The sequence below is a fragment of the Mauremys mutica genome, chromosome 26, assembly GCF_020497125.1.
Source record: "Mauremys mutica isolate MM-2020 ecotype Southern chromosome 26, ASM2049712v1, whole genome shotgun sequence".
NCBI lineage: Eukaryota > Metazoa > Chordata > Testudines > Geoemydidae > Mauremys > Mauremys mutica.
In genome coordinates, this window is record NC_059097.1 from 12,770,069 (window position 1) to 12,795,006 (window position 24,938).

Genomic DNA, 24,938 nt, shown 5'->3' on the forward strand with positions numbered 1-24,938 from the left:
GGGGGGGGGCGCCCTCGCTGCCAGGACTGACCAGGGGCCCCCCCAGGCCAGGGGGCATCGGGGGCAGGTGGCAGCCGGCGCGTAACTCCCTTCACAGCAGCTGGGGGGGGGGGAAATGTGTGCCGCAGCCCCCCCCATGGGAGAACGCCTCCCCCCCAACACGCCCCCCCCCCCGTGTCAGGCACTGCGCCAGGTCTTCGTTTCTCTCTCTTTATAAAACCAGCCATGGCATGACCCCCCCCCGCCTTAATAAATTAATGGGGGGGGGCACCAGCCAGGCCAAGACACAGCAGCTGAACCCGCCGCCCCCCCCCATCCCTGCTGGGAGCTTCGAAGCAGGAGCTGCGGGGGGGGGGGAGGAGACGGGGGGGGTCACAGCTCCAGGGCCGTGCTCGGGGGGGGGCTGGTTCCGGGGGGGGACAGTGTTTCCGCCTGGCCCCAAGGGGGGGCCAAGCTGAGGTAGCTTGTCCCGGAGCAGCCCCCCCCCCCCCCGGGCGGTGCCTGCTGTGCCGGGGGCAGCTGGCTGGGGGGGGCCCTGCCCTGCACCTCCCCCGGCTCAGGGGGGGTTCGGATGGGGCTTGGCTGCCCCGACGTAGCCCAAGGCAGCTGGGCCACCCCCGGCCTGGTGCCCGTCGCACAATCCCGGGGGGCGGCTCAGGGCGTGTCCCGTGCCCGGCGTGTTCCCATACCCAGCGTGTCCCGTGCCCGGCTCAGTGGATCAGGGCGTGTCCCGTGCCTGGCATGTTCCCGTGCCCGGCTCAGGCGTGTTCCTGTGCCCGGCTCGGTGGATCAGGGCGTGTTCCTGTGCCCGGCGTGTTCCCATGCCCGGCGTGTCCCGTGCCCAGCTCCGGTGGATCAGGGCGTGTCCCGTGCCCGGCGCATCCCGTGCCCGGCTCGGCGGCTCAGGGCATGTCCCTTGCCTGGCTCGGCGGCTCAGGCCGTGTCCCGTGCCCGGCGCGTCCCATGCCTGGCTCGGGTGGATCAGGGCATGTTCCCGTGCCCGGCTCGGCGGTTCAGGCCGTGTTCCCGTGCCCAGCTCGGCGGCTCGGGCCATGTCCCGTGCCCGGCTCGGCGGCTCAGGCCGTGTCCCTTGCCTGGCTCGGCGGCTCAGGCGTGTCCCGCGCCCGGCTCAGCGGCTCAGGCGTGTCCCGCGCCCGGCTCGGTGGATCAGGGCGTGTTCCCGTGCCCGGCTCAGGTGTGTCCCGCGCCCGGCTCAGCGGCTCAGGCGTGTCCCGCGCCCGGCTCGGTGGATCAGGGCGTGTTCCCGTGCCCGGCTCAGGTGTGTCCCGCGCCCGGCTCAGCGGCTCAGGCGTGTCCCGCGCCCGGCTCGGTGGATCAGGGCGTGTTCCCGTGCCCGGCTCAGGTGTGTCCCGTGCCCGGCTCGGCGGCTCAGGCCGTGTCCCGTGCCCGGCTCGGCAGCTCAGGCCGTGTCCCGTGCCCGGAGCGTCCCGTGCCCGGCTCGGTGGATCAGGGCGTGTTCCCGTGCCCGGCTCAGGTGTGTCCCGCGCCCGGCTCAGCGGCTCAGGCGTGTCCCGCGCCCGGCTCGGTGGATCAGGGCGTGTTCCCGTGCCCGGCTCAGGCGTGTCCCGTGCCCGGCTCGGCGGCTCAGGCCGTGTCCCGTGCCCGGCTCGGCAGCTCAGGCCGTGTCCCGTGCCCGGAGCGTCCCGTGCCCGGCTCGGTGGTTCAGGGCGTGTTCCCGTGCCTGGCGTGTTCCCGTGCCCGGCTCGGCGGCTCAGGCCGTGTCCCGTGCCCGGCTCGGCGGCTCAGGCCGTGTTCCCGTGCCCGGCTCGGCGGCTCAGGCCGTGTTCCCGTGCCCGGCTCGGCGGCTCAGGCCGTGTTCCCGTGCCCGGCTCGGCGGCTCAGGCCGTGTTCCCGTGCCCGGCGCGTCCCATCCCTGGCTCGGGTGGATCAGGGCGTGTTCCCGTGCCCGGCTCGGTGGTTCAGGCCATGTCCCTTGCCTGGCTCGGCGGCTCAGGCCGTGTTCCCGTGCCCGGCTCAGGCGTGTCCCGTGCCCGCTCAGGCGGAGCCGGCCTTGGCGGTGGCAAGGCGGCTGAGCTGCAGCTGCCGGGCGGCCTGGAGCAGCCGGTGCCTCTCGCGCAGGTTGCGCCGGCGGACGTGCTCGCTGGTGATCTCCCGCACGTGGGCGGCCGGGAACCAGCCCTTGCGCCCGTCGGCCAGTCGCAGGCCCTGGCACCAGCCTGCCGGGGAGACGGAGGGTCAGCGCGGCCGGCACGGGGGGGGGGGACCCAGGCCAGCGCCCGGGGCAGGGGCTGCACAGGGGGGGCGAGGGCCCAGGGATTTGGGGCCCTGGGGCAGGGAGACTGGGGGGCCCCCCATGCGGGGGGAGGTTCAGGGGGGCAATGCAGGGAGCAGGTGCCTGGGGCTGATCCCACTCACCCACCAGGGGGCAGCACTGGGGCTCCCTGCCTGGGCTCCGGGGGGGCTGCACCCCCATCCCCCCCCGCACTCACCCTCGCTCGTCTTGCGCAGCACGTTGACCACGTCGGCCGGCTCCAGGCTCAGCTCGTCGGCCTGTCTGGCCACGTAGGGCTCCACGCAGTGCGCCTGGGGGCAGTCTGGGGGCGCGGGGGGGCAGTGAGAGCCCTGCCCCCCCCAGCCAGGAGAGAACCCAGGAGTCCCGGCTCCCAGCCCCCACCTGCTCTGACCCACCAGCCCCCACTCCCCTCCCAGAGCCGGGGAGAGAACCCAGGAGTCCTGGCTCCCAGCCCCCCTGCTCTCACCCACCAGCCCCCACTCCCCTCCCAGAGCCGGGGAGAACCCAGGAGTCCTGGCTCCCAGCCCCCCCTGCTCTAACCCACCAGCCCCCACTCCCCTCCCAGAGCCGGGGAGAGAACCCAGGAGTCCTGGCTCCCAGCCCCCCCTGCTCTAACCACTAGACCCCACTCCCCTCCCAGAGCCGGGGAGAGAACCCAGGAGTCCTGGCTCCCAGCCCCCCTGCTCTCACCCACCAGCCCCCACTCCCCTCCCAGAGCCGGGGAGAGAACCCAGGAGTCCTGGCTCCCAGCCCCCCCTGCTCTAACCACTAGACCCCACTCCCCTCCCAGAGCCGGGGAGAGAACCCAGGAGTCCTGGCTCCCAGCCCCCCCTGCTCTAACCCACCAGCCCCCACTCCCCTCCCAGAGCCGGGGGGACCCAGGTGTCCGGGCGGCGCATGCTCACCCCAGTCCTCGTAGACGGTCTCCTGGGGCTGGCTGGGGGGGGCGCCGGGCTGGGGAAAAGCCTCCATCCACCGGTGCATGTCCGACCTGCGGGGGGGGGCAGAGACTGTGAGGGGGGGCCTCCATCGCCCCTCCCCCAGCCTCCCCCCCACCTCCCCTCCCCCAGGCAGCTCCAGGGCCCCTCAGGGACAGGGGGGGACCCCTGCCCCCCCACCGGGAGTGTCCCTCTGTCCTGCCCCCGTTTTCCCACCTCCCCCCGGGGACCCCTCCCCGGGGACCCCCTTGGCCTCCTCCCCCGAACCCTGGTCCCCGGGGCCCCCCATGGGCTCCCCCCAGGCTCCCCCGTGACCCCCCCCAGGCCCCCCATGGCTCCCCCCATGGCCCCCCCAGGCTGCCACCACGGCTCCCCCAGCCCCCCAAGCTCCCCCGTGACCCCCCCAGCCCCCCCAGCTTCCCATGGCTCCCCCCCTGCCCCCCCCATGGCCCCCCCAGCCCCCCAGGCTCCCCCCACGGCCCCCTCCAGCCCCCCAGGCTCCCCCGTGACCCCCCCAGCTTCCCATGGCTCCCCCCCTGCCCCCCCGTGACCCCCCAGCCCCCCAGGCTCCCCCCACGGCCCCTCCATCCCCCCAGGCTCCCCCGTGACCCCCCCAGGGCCCCACTCACTGGCTGGGGGCCCGGCAGAGGCGCTCGCAGGCCTGGCCCCGGTGGTTCTCCAGCAGGGTGAGGTAAAAGGCCTGGCCCAGGCCGGGGGCCGGGGGGGGCTGCCCCACCCCCTGCACCGACACCAGCGACCGGTGCCCGTAGTCCAGCACCACGAAGCGCCCCGCGCTGGGGGGGGGGACACGGGCGTCAGGGGCGGCTGGCCCCCCCCCCCGACCCCGCAGTGCCCGGCCCAGGGACCCCCATTCCCGCCCCGACCCCCCCGGAGCTCCTCCAGCCCCCCCGGGGAGCCCCCAGCCCCCCAATATCCATCCCAGAGACCCCCTATTCCCACCGACACCCCCGGAGCTCCTCCAGCCGCCCCGGGGAGCCCCCCAGCCCCCCAATATCCATCCCAGGGACCCCCCCATTCCCCCCGACACCCCCGGAGCTCCTCCAGCCCCCCCCGGGGAACCCCCAGCCCCCCAATATCCATCCCAGAGACCCCCGATTCCCACCGACACCCCCGGAGCTCCTCCAGCCGCCCCGGGGATCCCTCAGCCCCCCAATATCCATCCGTGAGACCCCCATTTCCCACCGACCCCCCCGGAGCTCCTCCAGCCCCCCCGGGGAGCCCCCAGCCCCCCAATATCCATCCCAGAGACCCCCTATTCCCACCGACACCCCCGGAGCTCCTCCAGCCGCCCCGGGGAGCCCCCAGCCCCCCAATATCCATCCCAGGGACCCCCATTTCCCACCGACCCCCCCGGAGCTCCTCCAGCCCCCCCCCCGGGGAACCCCCAGCCCCCAAATATCCATCCCAGATACCCCCGATTCCCACCGACTCCCCCGGTGCTCCTCCAGCCCCCCTGGGGAACCCCCAGCCCCCCAATATCCTTCCCAGAGACCCCCCATTTCCCACCGACCCCCCCGGAGCTCCTCCAGCCCCCCCGGGGAGCCCCCCAGCCCCCCAATATCCATCCCAGGGACCCCGATTCCCAGCGACCCCCCCGGAGCTCCTCCAGCCGCCCCCGGGGAGCCCCCACCCCCCAATATCCATCCCAGAGACCCCCCCATTCCCACCGACCCCCCTGGAGCTCCTCCAGCGCCCCCCCCGGGGAGCCCCCAGCCCCCCAATATCCATCCCAGTGACCCTGATTCCCACCGACCCCCCCAGAGCTCCTCCAGTGCCCCCCCGGGGAGCCCCCACCCCCCCAATATCCATCCCCGAGACCCCCCATTCCCACCGACCCCCCCGGAGCTCCTCCAACCCCCCCCGGGGAGCCCCCAGCCCCCCAATATCCATCCCAGAGACCCGGATTCCCACCGACCCCCCCGGAGCTCCTCCAGCCCCCCCGGGGAGCCCCCAGCCCCCCAATATCCATCCCAGAGACCCCCTATTCCCACCGACACCCCCGGAGCTCCTCCAGCCGCCCCGGGGAGCCCTCAGCCCCCCAATCTCCATCCCAGGGACCCCCATTTCCCACCGACCCCCCCGGAGCTCCTCCAGCCCCCCCCGGGGAACCCCCAGCCCCCCAATATCCATCCCAGAGACCCCCGATTCCCACCGACTCCCCCGGAGCTCCTCCAGCCCCCCTGGGGAACCCCCAGCCCCCCAATGTCCTTCCCAGAGACCCCCCATTTCCCACCGACCCCCCCGGAGCTCCTCCAGCCCCCCCGGGGTGCCCCCAGCCCCCCAATATGTTTCCCAGTGACACTGATTCCCACCGACCCCCCCAGAGCTCCTCCAGTGCCCCCCGGGGAGCCCCCAGCCCCCAATATCCATACCCGTGACCCTCCATTCCCACCGACCCCCCCGGAGCTCCTCCAGCCCCCCCAGGGAACCCCCAGACCCCCAATATGCATCCCAGAGACCCCCCCATTTCCCACCGACCCCCCCAGAGCTCCTCCAGCCCCCCCGGGGAGCCCCCAGCCCCTAATATCCATCCCAGAGACCCCCCCATTTCCCACCGACCCCCCCCAGAGCTCCTCCAGCCCCCCCGGGGAGCCCCCAGCCCCCCAATATCCATCCCAGGGACCCCGATTCCCACCGACCCCCCCGGAGCTCCTCCAGCCCCCCCAGGGAACCCCCAGCCCCCCAATATCCATCCCAGAGACCCCCCATTCCCACCGACACCCCCGGAGCTCCTCCAGTGCCCCCCCGGGGAGCCCCCAGCCCCCCAATATCCATCCCAGGGACCCCGATTCCCACCGACCCCCCCAGAGCTCCTCCAGCCCCCCCCGGGGAGCCCCCAGCCCCCCAATATCCATCCCAGAGACCCCCCATTCACTCCGAGACCCGCGGAGCTCCTCCAGTGCCCCCCCGGGGAGCCCCCAGCCCCCAATATCCATCCCAGCGTCCCCCCCATTCCCACCGACCCCCCCGGAGCTCCTCCAGTGCCCCCCCGGGGAGCCCCCAGCCCCCCAATATCCATCCCAGGGACCCCGTATTCCCACCCCAACACCTCCTTGTCTTCAGCCCCCCCCAGCCCCCCCCCAGGGAGCCCCCCCGGCCCCACCTCTTGCGCTGGGTGACGAGCAGCAGGTCGCTGAAGAGCAGCAGGTGGATGGGAACCGTCCGGGGCCGGGTGCCGAACAGGGACCCCCGGGGCAGCACCTCGGCCAGAGCCCCCTGCTTCTCCAGCCGCCGGCGCGGCGAGACGATGGGCACCGCCTGGGGGCGGGGGGGGGGGTCAGAGAGACGGCGGGCGGGACCCCAGCACGGGGCCGGGGGGGGTCACAGACACGGGGGGAGGGGCAGGACCCCAGCACAGGGCCGGGGGGGGTCAGAGAGACGGGGGGGCGGGACCCCAGCACAGGGCCGGGGGGGGTCACAGACACGGGGGGAGGGGCGGGACCCCAGCACAGGGCCGGGGGGGGTCACAGACACGGGGGGGCGGGACCCCAGCACAGGGCCCGGGGGGGTCACAGACACGGGGGGGCGGGACCCCAGCACAGGGCCAGGGGGGGTCACAGACACGGGGGGGCGGGACCCCAGCACAGGGCCCTAGGGGGGGGTCAGAGACACGGGGGGAGGGGCAGGACCCCAGCACAGGGCCGGGGGGAGGCAGCGACACGGGGGGAGGGGCAGGACCCCAGCACAGGGCCGGGGGGGTCACAGACACGGGGGGGCGGGACCCCAGCACAGGGCCGGGGGGGCAGCGACAGGGGGGGAGGGGCGGGACCCCAGCACAGGGCCGGGGGGGGGCAGCGAGACGGGGGGGGCAGGACCCCAGCACAGGGCCTATGCAGCACCAGCCCCATGGGGGGCAGGACCCCCTGGACACGGGGGCTCCCACCCCCCTTTGGGATGGGGGCGAGTGCGGGACGCCCGCTCCATGCCCAGCCGGGAGGGGCACGAGGTGCCTGGGCCATGCCAGGCCCCCGGGGGGCGGGGCTTGGGGGGCAGAGCCACGGGGGGCGGGGCTTGGGGGGCAGAGCCACGGGGGGCGGGGCTTGGGGGGCAGGAGGCCGACGGGCAGGGGGGGCACCTTGAGCCGGTCGAAGTCGATGCGCCTGGCGATCTCGATCAGCTCCTCCGTCTCCCGCATGCGCCCCACCTCCGAGTTACACTCCTCGATGATCTGGGGGGCAGAGGGGGGCGAGTGATGGGGGGCAGCGCCCACAGCCCCCCACCACCCCCCCACAGCCACCGCCCCCCGACTCACCTGAGAGACGCAGGCCAGGGCGTCCAGCGCGTTTCGCTCCCGCTCCGAGCCCTCCTCCGCCCGGCCCAGGATGTTCTGGGGCACAGGGGGGGACCCGGGTGAGATGGGGAGAGAACCCAGGAGTCCTGGCTCCCAGCCCCGCCTGCTCCAACCCACCAGCCCCCACTCCCCTTCCAGAGCCAGGAATAGAACCCAGGAGTCCTGGCTCCCAGCCCCCCCTGCTCTCACCACCAGCCCCCACTCCCCTCCCAGAGCCAGGGAGAGAACCCAGGAGTCCTGGCCCCCAGCGCCCCCCCCCCCGCTCTAAATACCAGGCCCCACTCCCCTCCCATAGCTGGCAGAGAACCCAGGAGTCCTGGCTCCCAGCCCCCCCTGCTCCAACCCCCCAGCCCCCACTCCCCTCCCAGAGCTGAGGAGAGAACCCAGGAGTCCTGGCTCCCAGCCCCCCCTTGCTCTGACCCACCAGCCCCCACTCCCCTCCCATAGCCGGGGAGAGAACCCAGGAGTCCTGGCTCCCAGCCCCCCCTGCTCCAACCCCCCAGCCCCCCTCCCCTCCCAGAGCCTGGGAGAGAACCCAGGAGTCCTGGCCCCCAGCGCCCCCCCCCGCTCTAACTACCAGGCCCCACTCCCCTCCCATAGCTGGCAGAGAACCCAGGAGTCCTGGCTCCCAGCCCCCCCTGCTCCAACCCCCCAGCCCCCACTCCCCTCCCAGAGCTGAGGAGAGAACCCAGGAGTCCTGGCTCCCAGCCCCCCCGTGCTCTGACCCACCAGCCCCCACTCCCCTCCCATAGCCGGGGAGAGAACCCAGGAGTCCTGGCTCCCAGCCCCCCCTGCTCCAACCCCCCAGCCCCCCTCCCCTCCCAGAGCCGGGGAGAGAACCCAGGAGTCCTGGCTCCCAGCCCCCCCTGCTCTCACCCACCGGCCCCCACTCCCCTCCCAGAGCCAGGGAGAGAACCCAGGAGTCCTGGCCCCCAGCCCCCGCTCCCCTCCCAGAGCCGGGGGCAGACCCCAGGCGTCCTGGCCCCAGCCCGGCTCCCCGGACGCCGGGGTCCCACCTGGAGCAGCATCCTGAGGCGGGTGATGCGCTGGAAGGGCAGCAGCAGGAAGGAGAGGAGGGGCAGGCGCTGGCACAGGGGATGCGCCTGCAGCCGGCTCAGCACCGCCGCAAAGGGGCCGTTTCGCTCCCTGCGTGGGGGGAGAGGGGGTGAGACGGGGCCTGAGCCCCCCAAACCCCACCCGGGGCAGCTGGGCCTCGCCCTGCCCCCCAGCCCCTCCCTCCTTCCCCCATGGCCCCCCATAACCCTCCACCCCCTGTGGCCACCAGCCCCCCATGGCCCTGCCCCCATGTCCCCCCCAAACCCTCTCCCATGGCCCCCCATAACCCTCCACCCCTTGTGGGCACCAGCCCCCCATGGCCCTGCCCCCATGGCCCCCCCAAACCCTCTCCCATGGCCCCCCATAACCCTCCACCCCCTGTGGCCACCAGCCCCCCATGGCCCTGCCCCTATGTCCCCCCCAAACCCTCTCCCATGGCCCCCCATAACCCTCCACCCCCTGTGGCCACCAGCCCCCCATGGCCCTGCCCCCGTGTTCCCCCCAAACCCTCTCCCATGGCCCCCCATAACCCTCCACCCCCTGTGGCCACCAGCCCCCCATGGCCCTGCCCCTGTGGTCCATGGCCCCGCCCCATCCTAATAGCCACGCCCCCTGTGGCCCATAGCCCCATCCCCATAGCCCCGCCCCGGTGTCCTCTAGCCCCGCCTCCTGGCCCATAGCCCTGCCCCTTGTGGCCCATAGTCCCCATGGCTCCGCCCTCAGCCCCCATGGCCCCGCCCCTGTGGCCCCCTAGCCCTGCCCTGTGGCCCCACCCTGTTGCCCTTAGTCCTGCCCCGTGGCTCCACCCCACAGCCCCTACCCCTGCCCTGCAGTCCCGCCCCCTCTGGCCACGCCCCACGGCCCCAAGCCCCGCCCCATGGCCCCACCCCTGGGGCCCCTAGCCCCGCCCCATGGCCCCTAGCCCCGCCCCGCAGCCCCTAGCCCTGCAGTCCTGCCCCCCATGACCCCGCCCCACGGCCCCTAGCCCTGCAGTCCCGCCCCCCATGACCCCGCCCCACGGCCCCTAGCCCCGCCCCGCGCACATGAGGGCGCTGTACTCCCGCTCCTGGTAGGGCTGGTTGCGGACGTAATCCACGTAGGCGGGGAAGTCGCGCCGGGCGTGGGCGGCCACCACGTCGCTCAGGTCGCGGATCTGCAGGTTCTCGGCCACGCGCCGCTCCAGCGCCTCCAGGAACCTGCCGCGGCACCCGGGGGCGTCAGGGCCGGGGGGCTCGGTGTGGGGCGGGCTGGGGGCATGGAGCCGGGGGTCAGGGGGTCCGCTGGGCGGCTCGGGGGGGGCCGTGGATGGACTATGAGGGGCTCCGGGCGGGACATGCTGGGGGTGCACAGGGGGACCAGGGGGGACATGCCGTGGGGCAGGCCGGGGGTACACGGGGGCACATGCTGGGGGTATATGCCATGGGGCACGCTGGGGCGGGGGGTCTGGAGCTCTAGGGGAGACATGCTGGGAGGCCCAGGATGGATATGCCAGGGGGACCGGGGCAAAACCGGGGCTATGCGGGGACATGCCGGGGGCACATGGGGGGCAGGCTGGGCCAGGGGAAGGCCGTGGGGCACCCCGGAGGCATATGGGGGGAAGGTTGGGGGTCATGCTGGCAGCACACGGGGGGGGGGACATGCAAGGGGGCACAGGAGGGCACGTGGGGTTTCAGGGGGGCACAGGGGGGCACAGGGGGGGCTGACCTGGCGCTGATCTCCCGGACCCGCAGGACGCTGGAGAACAGGGCCTGGCGCTCGCGGGGCACAGGGGGGTACGGGGGGGCACAGGGGGGCACAGGGGGGGGGCTGACCTGGCACTGATCTCCCGGACCCGCAGGACGCTGGAGAACAGGGCCTGGCGCTCGCGGGGCACAGGGGGGTACGGAGGGGCACAGGGGGGCACAGGGGGGTACGGAGGGGTACGGGGGGGCACAGGGGGGCGCAGGGGGGGGCAGACCTGGCGCTGATCTCCCGGACCCGCAGGACGCTGGAGAACAGGGCCTGGCGCTCGCGGGGCACAGGGGGGTACGGAGGGGTACAGGGGGGCACAGGGGGGTACGGGGGGGCACAGGGGGGCACGGGGGGGCTGACCTGGTGCTGATCTCCCGGACCCGCAGGACGCTGGAGAACAGGGCCTGGCGCTCGCGGGGCACAGAGGGGTACGGAGGGGTACGGGGGGGCACGGGGGGGCACAGGGGGGCACAGGGGGGGCTGACCTGGCGCTGATCTCCCGGACCCGCAGGACGCTGGAGAACAGGGCCTGGCGCTCGCGGGGCACAGAGGGGTACGGAGGGGTACGGGGGGCACACGGGGGGCACAGGGGGGCACAGGGGGGGCTGACCTGGCGCTGATCTCCCGGACCCGCAGGACGCTGGAGAACAGGGCCTGGCGCTCGCGGGGCACAGAGGGGTACGGAGGGGTACGGGGGGGCACACGGGGGGCACAGGGGGGCACAGGGGGGGCTGACCTGGCGCTGATCTCCCGGACCCGCAGGACGCTGGAGAACAGGGCCTGGCGCTCGCGGGGCACAGGGGGGTACGGAGGGGTACGGGGGGGCACAGGGGGGGTTCAGGGGGGGCACACGGGGGGCACGGGGGGGGGCTGACCTGGCGCTGATCTCCCGGACCCGCAGGACGCTGGAGAACAGGGCCTGGCGCTCGCGGGGCACAGAGGGGTACGGAGGGGTATGGGGGGCACAGGGGGCACACAGGGGGGCACGGGGGGGCTGACCTGGCGCTGATCTCCCGGACCCGCAGGACCCTGGAGAACAGGGCCTGGCGCTCGCGGGGCACAGGGGGGTACGGCGGGGGACGGGGGGGCACAGGGGGGTTTCAGGGGGGCCACACGGGGGGACCGGGGGGGCGGACCTGGCGCTGATCTCCCGGACCCGCAGGACGCTGGAGAACAGGGCCTGGCGCTCGCGGGGCACAGGGGGGTTTCAGGGGGGCACAGGGGGGGCACAGGGGGGCACGGGGGGGGCTGACCGGGCGCTGGTGTCCCGGACCCGCAGGACGCGGGAGAACAGGGCCAGCCGCTCGCGGGGCACAGGGGGGTACGGGGGGGCACAGGGGGGCACAGGGGGGTACGGAGGGGTACGGGGGGGCACAGGGGTGCACAGGGGGGGCTGACCTGGCGCTGATCTCCCGGACCCGCAGGACGCTGGAGAACAGGGCCTGGCGCTCGCGGGGCAGCAGCGTCTGGCCCAGCTCCCGCGACTCCACGAAGTGCTCGGCCAGCAGGCGCAGCGAGCGCTGGTACGAGGCCTCCGACGTCAGCACCTCGAACAGGCTCTGCCGGGACACGGGGGTCAGGCCCATCCCCGGCCCCTCCGCTCCCCCCGCAGCCCGGGGGCCGGGGCAGGGGGCTCGGGGGGCAGGGGGAACCGGGGGGCACAGCACTGGGGGGGCAGGGGAACCGGGGGGCAGGAGGAACCGGGGGGCACAACGCTGGTGGGGCAGGGGAATCGGGGGGCAGGAGGAAGCAGGGGGCAGGGGAATCGGGGGGCAGGGGAATCGGGGGGCAGGAGGAACCGGAGGGCACAGCCAAGGTGGGGCAGGGGAATAGGTGGACACGGCACTGGGGGGGCAGGGGAACTGGGGGGCACAATGCTGGGGGGCAGGAGAACCAGGGGGCAGGGGAATCGGGGGGCAGGGGAAACGGGGGGCACAGCGCTGGTGGGGCAGGGGAATCGGGGGACACGGCACTGGGGGGGCAGGGGAACTGGGGGGCACAAAGCTGGGGGGCAGGAGAACCAGGGGGCAGGGGAATCGGGGGGCAGGAGGAAGCGGGGGGCAGGAGGAACCGGAGGGCACAGCGCTGGTGGGGCAGGGGAATCGGGGGACACGGCACTGGGGGGGCAGGGGAACTGGGGGGCACAACGCTGGGGGGCAGGAGGAAGCAGGGGGCAGGGGAATCAGGGGGCAGGAGGAAGCGGGGGGCAGGGGAACCAGGGGGCAGGGGAACCGGGGGGCTCGGCGGGGCCCCACCCACCTCCTGCATCTTGCGCTCCTGGGGGCTGATGCGCCGGAGCAGGCCGCTGTCCCGCACGGCCGGCAGGTCCTGCCAGAGGGAGCTGCGGGGGGCCGGGGCGCCGGGGGGGGCCGGGGGGGGCGCCGGGTCCCCGTCCCAGCTGCTGAGGCTGGGGGTGCGGGGCAGCGTCTGGCGGTGCAGCTCCTTGCGGATCACGGCCTGGCGGTACGTCTGGTACAGGGGCTCTGGGGGGAGACGGGGTCAGGGGGGGCTGCCCCCCGTTCGCCCCCCAGGCCCCTACGCCCCCCTGCCCCCCACCTCCCCCACCCTGGGGCCCCAATTCCCTGCCCCGGCCCCAGGGCCCTCCCTGCCCCGATCCCCCCCCCCGGCAGGGCCTCTCCATCCCCCCCACCCCGCAGCCCCTCCCCCGGCGCCCCCCCAGGCCCCTACACCCCCCTGCCCCCCACCTCCCCCACCCTGGGGCCCCAATCCCCTGCCCCGGCCGCAGGGCCCTCCCTGCCCCGATCCCCCCCTGGCAGGGCCTCTCCACCCCCCCCACCCCGCAGCCCCTCCCCCGGCGCCCCCCCAGGCACGACCCCCCCCTACCGTCCTGCAGTGTCAGCCCCCAGCCGGGGCCCTTCGGGGACGGGCAGCACCTGTGGGGGGAGGGGGAGCGAGGTCAGAGCGGCCGGACAGACGGGGGGGCTGCGGGGGGGGGCAGGGGGCAAACGGATGGAGAGGCAGTGGGGGGGAGCAGACAGACAAAGGGGGGGCTGGGGGGACAGACGGGGGCTGAGGGGACGGACAGACAGACAGATGGGGGCTGGGGGGACAGACGGGCAGACGGGGGCTGGGGGGACGGACAGTGGCTGAGGGGACGGACAGACGGACAGATGGTGACTGGGGGCACAGTCGGGGGGCTGGGGGAACGGATAGATGGGCAGACGGGGGCTGGGGGGACAGACGGGCAGACGGGGGCTGGGGGGACGGACAGACAGACAGATGGGGGCTGGGGGGACAGACGGGCAGACGGGGGCTGGGGGGACGGACAGACAGACAGATGGGGGCTGGGGGGACAGACGGGCAGACGGGGGCTGGGGGGACGGACAGACAGACAGATGCGGGGGCTGGGGGGACAGACGGGGGGGCTGGGGGGACAGTCGGGGGGCTGGGGGCTGGGGGACGGACCTGTCCCTCGGCGGCTCGGGCTCCGGACTGTGGCCATCAGAGTCTCCTGGGGATACAGAACCTGGTGTCGGGGGGTTGGGGGCTTGACCCCGCTGAGCCACCCCCCCAACTCCCAACCCCCCCCTGGGGAACCCTGACCCCCCCCAGCCCCCAACCCCCCCTCCCCAGAGAACCCTGATCCCTCCCAGCCGCCCCCACACGATTCCCAACCCCCCCAGGGGACCCTGAGCCCCCCCCAGCCGCCCCCCCAACTCCCAATCCCCCCCCAGGGACCCCTGAGCACCCCCAGCCGGCACCCCCGACTCCCAACCCCCCCTCCCCAGAGAACCCTGAGCCCCTCCCCCCCCAGCCGGCCCCACCCGGGGAACCCCGATCCCAGCACCCCCCTCTCCAGTCTGCACCCCCCTCCCACAGGGCGCCCGCGACCCCCCCCCCCCAGGACTGGCAGGGTCCCCGTACCTTGGCAGGGTCCGTCCCCCCGCGCGGGGGCGCTCTCCTTCTGCGGGGGAGGGGGCGGCTGGGACAAGGGGGGTGGGGGCTCCTGGGTGGGGGGGCAGGGAGGGGGCTGGGCGGGGGGTGGCGGGAGGGGGCAGGTCTTGGCAGGGACTGGGGGTGTGGGGGGGGGCTGGGCAGGCGGGGGTGGGGCGCAGGGTTTGGCAGGGACTGGAGGGGGCTGGGCAGGGGGTGGGGGGTCCTGGGAGGGGGCAGAGGACGGGGGGCAGTTGTCCCCCCCCTCGGGCTGCAGCGATCCGCGCCGGGGCTTCCCGGGGGCCTTGGGGGGCACGGCCGGGGGGGGCCGGTCCCCCTTGGCCCGGCGGGGGGGCTTGGCCAGGGCCGGGCCCCCGTTGCGGTGGGCGGTGGAGCGGTAGCCGGTCAGGACCACGCTGCCGTCCTCGGGGGGCGGGGCGGGGGGCTGGCGGGGGGACCAGCGGGACGGGGGGGCGGGGGGGACCTCCAGCCGGCGCCGGAAGAGGGGCCCCTCCTCGTCGGTGGAGGCGGAGCCGTCCGAGCCGGGCTCCCCCCCCCGCGGCGCCGGCACCCACAGCAGCACCAGGCCGGGCCGGGGCCGGTGGCAGGCGCAGGGGCAGCGCGGGGGGCAGGCGCCCGGGCTGGGGGGCTCCCCCCCGGCGTCCGGCCCCGGACCTGCAGGGGGAGAGAGAGAGACGGGGTGAGGGGGGGGCTCCAGCGACACCCCAGGGCCGCCTGGCCCCCCCCCACACCAGACTCACCGAGCTCCGTCCCCGGGGGCACCTGCGGGGGGCGCTGGGCCCCGTTCTCCGAGGGGGGGCTGGGCGCGGGGCCCCCGCCCGCCCGGGGCTCAAAGCGACCCACCATCTGGCGCACGTTCCCCGGGGGCTGCTCCTTGCCGGGGGGCGGCTCCAGCTGGGGGGCCCGGCTGGGCCGCGACCAGGAGGGGGGCCGTGGCTTCGTGATGCGGGTGGGCTTCTGGGCGGGGGGCAGGGCGGGGGGCAGGGGGTCCATCGACGACATGGTCACCTGCGGGGGGGGAGAGACACGGTCAGGAGGTGAGGCAGCCACCTCTGGGGTGGGGTGTGGGGGCTGGTTACCCGGGGACCCCTCGCCCAGCGCCAAGATGCAGCCACCTCTGGGGCGGGGCAGCCGGTTACCCAGGGACCCCTCGCCCAGCGCTGAGATGCGGCCACCTCTGGGGTGGGGTGTGGGGGCTGGTTACCCAGGGACCCCTCGCCCGGCGCTGAGATGCGGCCACCTCTGGGGCGGGGCGCACAAGTCAGCAAACAAATTTGGAAGAAGAAACGCAGGGGAAGCACCGAGGCAGCTGCAGGGGGCGGAGAGAAGCCCTGGGTAGGGCCAGGGGTCACACCCAGCTGTTTCCAGAAAAAGCCAGAGTCCTGGCACCCAGCCCAGCCCCAATCTACCCCACACCCACACTCCCCTCCCAGAGCCGGGGAGAGAACCCAGGAGTCCTGACTCCCAGCCCCCCCTGGCTCTAACCACCAGCCCCCACTCCCCTCCCAGAGCCGGGGAGAGAACCCAGGCGTCCTGGCTCCCACATACACCTGGGAGAGGTGCGAGGGGGTGGGGGGGGATCTCAGGGCAGTTGCAGCTGTTGGGATATTTCTGGCCAACCACATGAGTGGGGGGTTGTGGGGCTGAGCTGGATAATATAGGTGGGGAGGGGCAGTGGGGTCCTGTGGCTGGAACGGGGGAGGGCTGGAAGCCAGGACTCCTGGGTTCTCTCCCTGGCTCTGGGAGAGGAGTGGGGGCTGCTGGTTGGAGCAGGGGGGCTGGGAGCCAGGACTCCTGGGTTCTCTCCCCGGCTCTGGGAGGGGAGTGGGGGCTGCTGGTTGGAGCAGGGGGCGCTGAGAGCCAGGACGCCTGGGTTCTCTCCCTGTTCCATTAGCTGGGGACATCTGTCCATCTGTCAGTGCCTCAGTTTCCCAGATATCACTCCCCACATCAGGGAGAATCACCCCCGGGGACTCACAGCGCGGGGCCCATGACACACAGCAGGGCGCGCGACTCTGTGGGAAGTAGGGGGTTAGGAATGGCTAGTCTGCCATGCTGAGGGGGCTTCCCCCCCCATGCTATACATAGAGGGGGCAGTGAACCAGGCTAGTGGTTGGAAAGGGCTGGTGCCCCCCCCCCCGCCCAGTTCCCCACAGCACAGAGCCAGGCCCCCCGTGGTCCCCCCAACCCGCTCCTGGCCCCTCTCTCAAAGGCCCTTTGTGCGGGCGGGAGGGGGGAGCTCCAGCCAAGCCACCGGCTCCCCCCCGGCCCCGGTGACTCACGGCCGCGCTCACACAGGGCCCCTTTGTACCGGGAGAGCCGCCCCCAGCAGCCGAGTGGGCGGGGAATCGCCCTCAGCCTGGGGCAGTACGGTGCCAAGGTCCCACACGCCGGCGGGGCCGAGGGGAGCCAGGACTCCTGGGTTCTCTCCCCTGAAGCCTGCCAAAGCAAAGCCCCGCCCAGGAGGCGGGCGGTGAGGAGAGGGAGCCCCGGGGGGGGGTGCAGGGACACCCCCCCACGCCCTGGCCCAGCGGGGAGGGGAAGTGCGTCTTTCCCATGGCAGGAAATGGAAAATCCAGAGGAAGGGCAGGAATTTCCGAGCGGGTGGGGGGAAGAGTTGTCCTGGCCTCTCCCGGCTCCTCATTATACCAGCACTAAGGAACCCAGTCAGGGAAACTGAGGCAAGGGGGAGCGGATGGGACGGAACTAAGTACACAGAGGATAGAACCCAGAAGTCCTGGCTCCAAGCCCCCCCACTCTAACCCCCCAGCCCCCACTCCCCTCCCAGAGTCAGGAATAGAACCCAGGAGTCCTGGCTCCCAGCCCCCCCTGCTCTAACCCACCAGCCCCCACTCTCCTCCCAGAGTCAGGAATAGAACCCAGGAGTCCTGGCTCCCAGCCCCCCCTGCTCTAACCCACCAGCCCCCACTCCCCTCCCGGAGCCGGGGAGAGAACCCAGGAGTCCTGGCTCCAGCCCCCCCGGCTCTAACCACCAGGCCCCACTCTCCTCCCAGAGCCGGGGAGAGAACCCAGGTGTCCTGGCTTTCAGCCCCCCTGCTCTAACCACCAGCCCCCGCTCCCCTCCCAGAGCTGGGGAGAGAACCCAGGAGTCCTGGCTCCCAGCCCCCCCTGCTCTAACCCACCAGCCCCCCTCTTCTCCCAGAGCCGGGGAGAGAACCCAGGAGTCCTGGCTCCCAGGTCCCCCTGCTCTAACCCCCCAGCCCCCACTCCCCTCCCAGAGCTGGGGAGAGAACCCAGGCGTCCTGGCTCTCCCCTCCCCCGGCTCTAACCACCAGCCCCCACTCCCCTCCCAGAGCTGGGGAGAGAACCCAGGCGTCCTGGCTCTCCCCTCCCCCCGCTCTAACCACCAGCCCCCACTCCCCTCCCAGAGCCGGGGAGAGAACCCAGGAGTCCTGGCTCTCCCCACCCCCCGCTCTAACCACTAGCCCTCGCTGGTTCTCCGACCCCAGGGGCTGCGGTGGCTGCCTGAGCTTCCTGGTGGGACTCATTTAGCTCCCTGGCCGGCTCGGTGTCTGCAGAGCCCCCCGCCCCCCCCCAGCCACATCCTCTCTCACCCCCCCCCCACACACACAACACACACGCAGCTTTGGGTCCCCGGCTCCTACAGAGACCCTCCGCGCTCGGGGCTGCACGGTGTGTATCTTAGACCCCGTAATGCCTGAGGGGGATTCCCCGCCGGCTCTCTGGGCCCTGCTATCTCCGGACCGGTTGTGGGGCGCCCCGAGGGAGGGGCACTGTGCCGGCCCCGGGCTGGAGGGGGGAACGTCACCCTGTCCCCAAGCACAGACCTGCTCTGAGTGTCTGGAGAGCTTTGCGGGGGAAGGGTTGGAGCCCGGATGCCTGGGTTCCATCCCTTGGCCTGGGAGGGGAGTGGGGTCGAGTGGTTACAGTGGGGGGGCTGGGAGCCAGGACGCCCGGGTTCTCTCCCCACACATTCCCCTTCCAGCCATGGTATCCTAGTCAGTTCCTGGGTCTCTGCCCCAAGGGCCAGGCCTCCCCGCTGAGCCCCCAAGCACGGCTCCCCCCCCCCGGCAGTAAGTGAAACCACCCCCTGGGGCCCTGCCCCACAGGAGAGGTGGGCGGCCGGACTGGCAGCCCCGATTGGTAGGGGGGAATATTACGCCAGCCCCCTCCCCCCGCTCTAATCACTAGCCCCCACTCCCCTCCGAGAGCCGGGGAGAGAACCCAGGAGTCCTGGCTCCCTGCCCTAACCCACCAGCCCCCGCTCCCCTCCCAGAGCCGGGGAGAGAACCCAGGAGTCCTGGCTCCCAGCCCCCCTGCTCTAACCACCAGTCCCCACTCCCCTCCCAGAGCCGGGGAGAGAACCCAGGAGTCCTGGCTCCCAGCCCCCCTGCTCTAACCCACCAGCCCCCATTCCCCTCCCAGAGCCAGGGAGAGAACCCAGGAGTCCTGGCTCCCAGCCCCCCTGCTCTAACCCACCAGCCCCCACTCCCCTCCCAGGGCCGGGGAGAGAACCCAGGAGTCCTGGCTCCCAGCCCCCCCTGCTCTAACCCACCAGCCCCCACTCCCCTCCCAGGGCTGGGGAGAGAACCCAGGAGTCCTGGCTCCCAGCCCCCCTGCTCTAACCCACCAGCCCCCACTCCCCTCCCAGAGCCAGGGAGAGAACCCAGGAGTCCTGGCTCCCGGCCCCCCCTGCTCCAACCCACCAGCCCCCACTCCCCTCCCAGAGCCGGGGAGAGAACCCAGGAGTCCTGGCTCCCAGCCCCGCCTGCTCTAACCCACCAGCCCCCACTCCCCTCCCAGGGCCGGGGAGAGAACCCAGGAGTCCTGGCTCCCAGCCCCCCCTGCTCTAACCCACCAGCCCCCACACAACTCCCAGAGCCGGGGAGAGAACCCCGGCGTCCTGGCTCCCAGCCCCCCTGCTCTAACCCACCAGCCCCCACTCCCCTCCCAGAGCCCGGGTGAGAACCCAGGAGTCCTGGCTCCCGGCCCCCCCTGCTCCAACCCACCAGCCCCCACTCCCCTCCCAGAGCCGGGGAGAGAACCCAGGAGTCCTGGCTCCCAGCCCCCCCTGCTCTAACCCACCAGCCCTCACTCCCCTCCCAGAGCCGGGGAGAGAACCCAGGAGTCCTGGCTCCCCGCCCCCCCGGCTCTAACCACTAGACCTCGCTCGTTCTCTGACCCCAGGGGCCCGCCTGTGTTGTCTGACTGAGCTTCCTGGCAGGACCGATTTAGCTCCCTGGCCCCCCCACACACACGTCCTCTCCCCCCCCACACCTGCCACACACGCAGCTCTGGGTCCCCCAGCTCCTATGGAGCCCTCCGTGCTCGGTGCTTCCCCCCCTGCTGGCCATGTTCGGTGCTGCACGGTGTGTATCTTAGACCCTATAATGCCTGAGGGGGATTCCCCGCCGGCTCTGTGGGGGCTACGTTGGGGCTGTCAGTCCCCTCCTGCCTCCAGACCAGCGTGGGGCGCCCTGAGGCAGGGACGCTGCACTGGCACCAGGCTGCCCGGGGGATCGATAAGCCAGGGGGGCATCCAATGGGCGGCAGTGGGGGTCGAGTGGTTAGAGCAGTGGGGGAGGGCAGGCTGGGAGCCAGGACGCCTGGGTTCTCTCCCCGGCTCTGGGAGGGGAGTGGGGGCTGGGGGGTCAGAGCAGGGGGTGCTGGGAGCCAGGACTCCTGGGTTCTCTCCCCGGCTCTGGGAGGGGAGTGGGGGCTGGGGGGTCAGAGCAGGGGGGGCTGGGAGCCAGGACGCCTGGGTTCTCTCCCCGGCTCTGGGAGGGGAGTGGGGGCTGGGGGGTCAGAGCAGGGGGTGCTGGGAGCCAGGACTCCTGGGTTCTCTCCCCGGCTCTGGGAGGGGAGTGGGGGCTGGGGGGTCAGAGCAGGGGGGGCTGGGAGCCAGGACGCCAGGGGTCTCTCCCCGGCTCTGGGAGGGGAGTGGGGGCTGGGGGGTCAGAGCAGGGGGGGGCTGGAAGCCAGGACGCCTGGGTTCTCTCCCCGGCTCTGGGAGGGGAGTGGGGCTGGGGGGTCAGAGCAGGGGGGGCTGGGAGCCAGGACTCCTGGGTTCTCTCCCCGGCTCTGGGAGGGGAGTGGGGGGCTGGTGGGTTAGAGCAGAGGGGAGGGGGCTGGGAGTCAGGAGACAACGTGCCAGCCCCCACTCCCCTCCCAGGGCCAGGGAGAGAACCCAGGAGTCCTGGCTCCCAGCCCCCCCAGCTCTGACCCACCAGCCCCCCCCCCCCACCCAGAGCCTGGAGAGAACCCAGGAGTCCTGGCTCCCAGCCCCCCCTGCTCTGACCCACCAGCCCCCACTCCCCTCCCAGAGCCGGGGGGAGAACCCAGGCGTCCTGGCTCCCAGCTCATCTAATCCACAACACAACTGGTGCCCCTGCCGATCCCCTACAAACGTTCCCCTGTCAGATGCCCCCCAGCACCAGGATTCCCCCTTCTCCCGGGAACGACCCCCCGCCCGCCTGCCCCCTCCTGCCCCAGGTCCCCTCCCCTGCCCTGTGTGCCTCCCTCGCAGGGCCCTGGCAGGGGGATGTGGGGCAGACGAGGGGCCAGCTCCCACCTTTACCGCCCCCCATCTCCACCACCCAGCCCCACAGCTCACCCCCAGCCAGCAGCTCCTCCAGCCCTTCCCCGACTGATGCTGCAGCTCCGGCTCTGCCCCCCCCCCGGCCCCCATACTCTGCTTCCTCCGCCCCTATTTCCTGCCCCTGCCCCTCGCGTGGGGGGGGGGGGCTGGGAGCCAGGACTCCTGGGTTCTCCCCCCGGCTCTGGGAGGAGAGTGGGGGCTGGTGGTTAGAGCAGGGGGGGGCTGGGAGCCAGGACGCCTGGGTTCTCTCCCCAGCTCTGGGAGGGGAGTGGGGGCTGGGGGGTGAGAGCAGGGGGGGCCAGGAGCCAGGACTCCTGGGTTCTCTCCCCAGCTCTGGGAGGAGAGTGGGGGCTGGTGGTTAGAGCAGGGGGGGCTGGGAGCCAGGACTCCTGGGTTCTCTCCCCGGCTCTGGGAGAGGAGTGGGGGCTGGTGGGTTAGAGCAGGGGGGGCTGGGAGCCAGGACTCCTGGGTTCTCTCCCCAGCTCTGGGAGGAGAGTGGGGGCTGGTGGTTAGAGCAGGGCGGGGCTGGGAGCCAGGACGCCTGGGTTCTCTCCCCGGCTCTGGGAGGGGAGTGGGGGCTGGTGGGTTAGTGCAGGGGGGGCTGGGAGCCAGGACTCCTGGGTTCTCTCCCGGCTCTGGGAGGGGAGTGGGGGCTGGTGGGTTAGTGCAGGGGGGGCTGGGAGCCAGGACTCCTGGGTTCTCTCCCCAGCTCTGGGAGGAGAGTGGGGGCTGGTGGTTAGAGCAGGGGGGGCTGGGAGCCAGGACTCCTGGGTTCTCTCCCCGGCTCTGGGAGAGGAGTGGGGGCTGGTGGGTTAGAGCAGGGGGGGCTGGGAGCCAGGACTCCTGGGTTCTCTCCCCAGCTCTGGGAGGAGAGTGGGGGCTGGTGGTTAGAGCAGGGGGGGCCGGGAGCCAGGACGCCTGGGTTCTCTCCCCGGCTCTGGGAGGGGAGTGGGGGCTGGTGGGTTAGTGCAGGGGGGGCTGGGAGCCAGGACTCCTGGGTTCTCTCCCGGCTCTGGGAGGGGAGTGGCGGCTGGTGGTTAGGGCTGGGTGTAATAAGGGGGGTGCATGGGATGGGGGGCAGAAATACACCCCTCCAGCCTTCAGTCCTCTCACTCACAGCTGGCAGGGCCCGTCTGCCCCACCCGGCCCAGACCCGCTCCCGAAACGCAGCCACCTCTGGGGTGGAGCAGAGCTCAGCTGGGACAGCTGCCAGCAACACTGGGGGTGGAGCCTGCGCCCCCCGCAGGCCAGTGCCCCCAACCAGCCCTGACACGCAGGAAGAAACTTTCCTGCCTGTGTCGACACCCGCGGTCCTGAGACACCTTCTGTTCCCGGAAGTCACCAGCGTCAGCGCCAGGTGTGCCGGCCCGAGAGCCCCCCCCCTGCCTTGTCCCCACCCCCCCGGCTTGGCACAGGCCTCCCTTCCCCTACTGCCAGGGAGGCGGTGTGGGGTTTGCCTCCCTGGGGTGAGTGGGAGAGGAGAGAACCCAGGAGTCCTGGCTCCCAGCCCCCCTGCTCTAACCACCAGCCCCCACTCCCCTCCCAGAGCCAGGAGAGAACCCAGGAGTCCTGGCTCCCAGCCCCCCCCGCTCTAACCACCAGCCCCCACTCCCCTCCCAGAGCCGGGGGAGAGAACCCAGGAGTCCTGGCTCCCAGCCACCCCTGCTCTAACCCGCCAGCCCCCACTCCCCGCCCAGAGCCAGGGAGAGAACCCAGGCGTCCTGGCTCCCAGCCCCCCCTGCTCTTACCCACCAGCCCCCACTCCCCTCCCCTCCCCGTGCTGGGGAGATAACCCAGGTGTCCTGGCTCCCAGCCCCCCTGCTCTAACCACCAGCCCCCACTCCCCTCCCAGAGCCAGGAGAGAACCCAGGAGTCCTGGCTCCCAGCCCCCCTGCTCTAACCCACCAGCCCCCACTCCCCTCCCAGAGCCAGGAGAGAACCCAGGAGTCCTGGCTCCCAGCCCCCCCTGCTCTAACCCTCCAGCCCCCACTCCCCTCCCAGAGCCAGGAGAGAACCCAGGCGTCCGGGCGCCCCGCCCCACATGGTGCAGAGGTACCTGCCCGCAGACAAGGCTCCTTCCCCATTCCCTGAACCCGACACCCTGACTCACTTCCTGTCTCCCACTTCCTCGTTCACCTGCTCTGGTCACCCCAGTTGCTGCCCCCCCCCCACTGACGCTGTGGGGCTGGATCTGACGAGCCCCCTCCCGTTAGGAGCCCGCAGGCCTGGGTGCTCCCCCAGGGGGCGCAGAGAGACGGGCCGGGGATCCCCAATGCTGGCAGCCCAGCGCCCCCTAGTGCCGGGGTGTTGGGGCAGGACTGCCGGCCGGAGAGCGCCCCCTGCTGAGCCCCCCGCAGCCCAGCGCCCCCTGCTGCCCCCACCCCGCTCCCCAGCGCCCCCTGCTGAGCCCCCGCAGCCCAGCGCCCCCTGCTGAGCCCCCCGCAGCCCAGCGCCCCCTGCTGCCCCCACCCCGCTCCCCACAGCGCCCCCTGCTGAGCCCCCCGCAGCCCAGCGCCCCCTGCTGCCCCCACCCCGCTCCCCAGCGCCCCCTGCTGAGCCCCCGCAGCCCTGCGCCCCCTGCTGAGCCCCCCGCAGCCCAGCGCCCCCTGCTGCCCCCCCCCCGCTCCCCACGGCCCAGCGCCCCCTGCTGAGCCCCCGCAGCCCAGCTCCCCCTGCTGGCCCCACCCTCCCCCCAGTGCCCACCGCTGAGCCCCCCGCAGCCCCGCGCCCCCTGCTGCCCCCACCCCGCACCCCCGCGCCCCCTGCTGAGCCCCCGCAGCCCAGCGCCCCCGTGTGAGCCCCCCGCAGCCCAGAGCCCCCTGGTGCCCCCACCCTGCCCCCCAGCGCCCCCTGCTGAGCCCCCCGCAGCCCAGCGCCCACTGCTGCCCCGACCCTGCTCCCCACTGCGCCCCCTGCTGAGCCCCCCTCTCCCCCCAGCCCAGCGCCCCCTGCTGCCCCGCCCCGCTCCCCACAGCGCCCCCTGCTGAGCCCCCCTCTCCCCCCCGCCCAGCGCCCCCTGCTGCCCCGCCCCGCTCCCCACAGCGCCCCCTGCTGAGCCCCCCGCAGCCCAGCGCCCCCTGCTGCCCCCGCCCCGCTCCCCACAGCTCCCCCTGCTGAGCCCCCCCAGCCCAGCGCCCCCTGCCGCCCCCCCGGCTGCCCGGGAGAGCCCAGCTGTGGGGGGAGCCCAGGGACCCCTCAGCCCGCAGGCCCCACGGGATCAGGGCTGCGGGGGGGGGGGGCAAGTGGGGCCATTTTTCCGGGCGCCGCAGGGCCCCCCCACGAGAATGGACCATTCTGTAGTATTGCGACTTATTTTTTATGGAAGCGGCCCCCGAAATCGCTTTGTCCCGGGGCCCCCTGAATCCTCGGGGCGGCCCCGCAGGGATCCGTGGGGCGGGGGCGGGGAGCAGCGCTGGGGGCCGGGGGGCTGGGCCGGAAACAGCCCCCGCCCAGCAGCGCACTGCGGACGCCCCCCCCCCCGCTCCCCCCATGTCCCCCGGGGCGCGGGCTGCGGCTGCGGACGGGCTCTGCGGCGGGACCCACCTGCGGCCGCCTCCAGGGGCGCCGGGACCCCCCCGGGACGAAGGATCCGGGGCGCACGGACCCCACTGGGGGCGCAGGATCCGGGGCGCAGGATCCGGGGCGCACGGACCCCCCTGGGGATGCAGGATCCGGGGCGCACGGTCCCTCCCGGGGCGCAGGATCCGGGGCTCACGGACCCCACTGGGGATGCAGGATCCGGGGCGCAGGATCCGGGGCGCACGGTCCCTCCTGGGGGCGCAGGATCCGGGACGCAGGATCCGGGACTCTCGGTCCCTCCTGGGGATGCAGGATCCGGGGCGCACGGTCCCTCCAGGGGATGCAGGATCCGGGGCTCACGGTCCCTCCTGGGGATGCAGGATCCGGGGCTCACGGTCCCTCCAGGGGATGCAGGATCCGGGGCTCACGGTCCCTCCTGGGGATGCAGGATCCGGGGCGCACGGTCCCTCCAGGGGATGCAGGATCCGGGGCTCACGGTCCCTCCTGGGGATGCAGGATCCGGGGCGCACGGACGTCCCGGGGCTCAGGATCCCGCCCGCCGATCCGGGCTGCGCCGCCCTTTGTCCCGCACACGCCGCCGGGCTGCTCCGG

At 73.5% G+C, this 24,938-nt stretch overlaps 1 protein-coding gene across 1 annotated transcript; it reads right to left on the minus strand.

Moving 5' to 3' along the window:
- Window positions 1-1,971: 1,971 nt before the first annotated feature.
- Window positions 1,972-24,477, minus strand: ARHGEF15 (Rho guanine nucleotide exchange factor 15). The gene is made up of 17 exons (XM_044999985.1): window positions 24,351-24,477; window positions 14,968-15,235; window positions 14,494-14,881; window positions 14,198-14,280; window positions 13,739-13,784; window positions 13,157-13,206; window positions 12,572-12,795; window positions 11,711-11,871; window positions 9,625-9,777; window positions 8,542-8,671; window positions 7,487-7,561; window positions 7,310-7,402; window positions 6,338-6,492; window positions 3,843-4,007; window positions 3,181-3,266; window positions 2,472-2,576; window positions 1,972-2,198 (listed from the first exon to the last, which is right to left on the minus strand). The coding sequence occupies exons 2-17, from the start codon at window positions 15,227-15,229 to the stop codon at window positions 2,017-2,019; spliced, it is 2,358 nt and encodes a 785-aa protein (XP_044855920.1). The 5' UTR covers window positions 15,230-15,235; window positions 24,351-24,477; the 3' UTR covers window positions 1,972-2,016.
- Window positions 24,478-24,938: the final 461 nt, after the last annotated feature.

Coding starts and splice junctions, on each gene's coding strand:
- ARHGEF15 (XM_044999985.1), bottom strand. CDS start 15,229: ATGTCGTCGATGGACCCCCTGCCCCCCGCCCTGCCCCCCGCCCAGAAG. Junction 13,207..13,738: donor CCCGAGCCGCCGAGGGACAG/GTCCGTCCCCCA, acceptor CTCCCCCCACAG/GTGCTGCCCGTCCCCGAAGG. Junction 9,778..11,710: donor GTCCGGGAGATCAGCGCCAG/GTCAGCCCCCCC, acceptor GTGCCGCGGCAG/GTTCCTGGAGGCGCTGGAGC.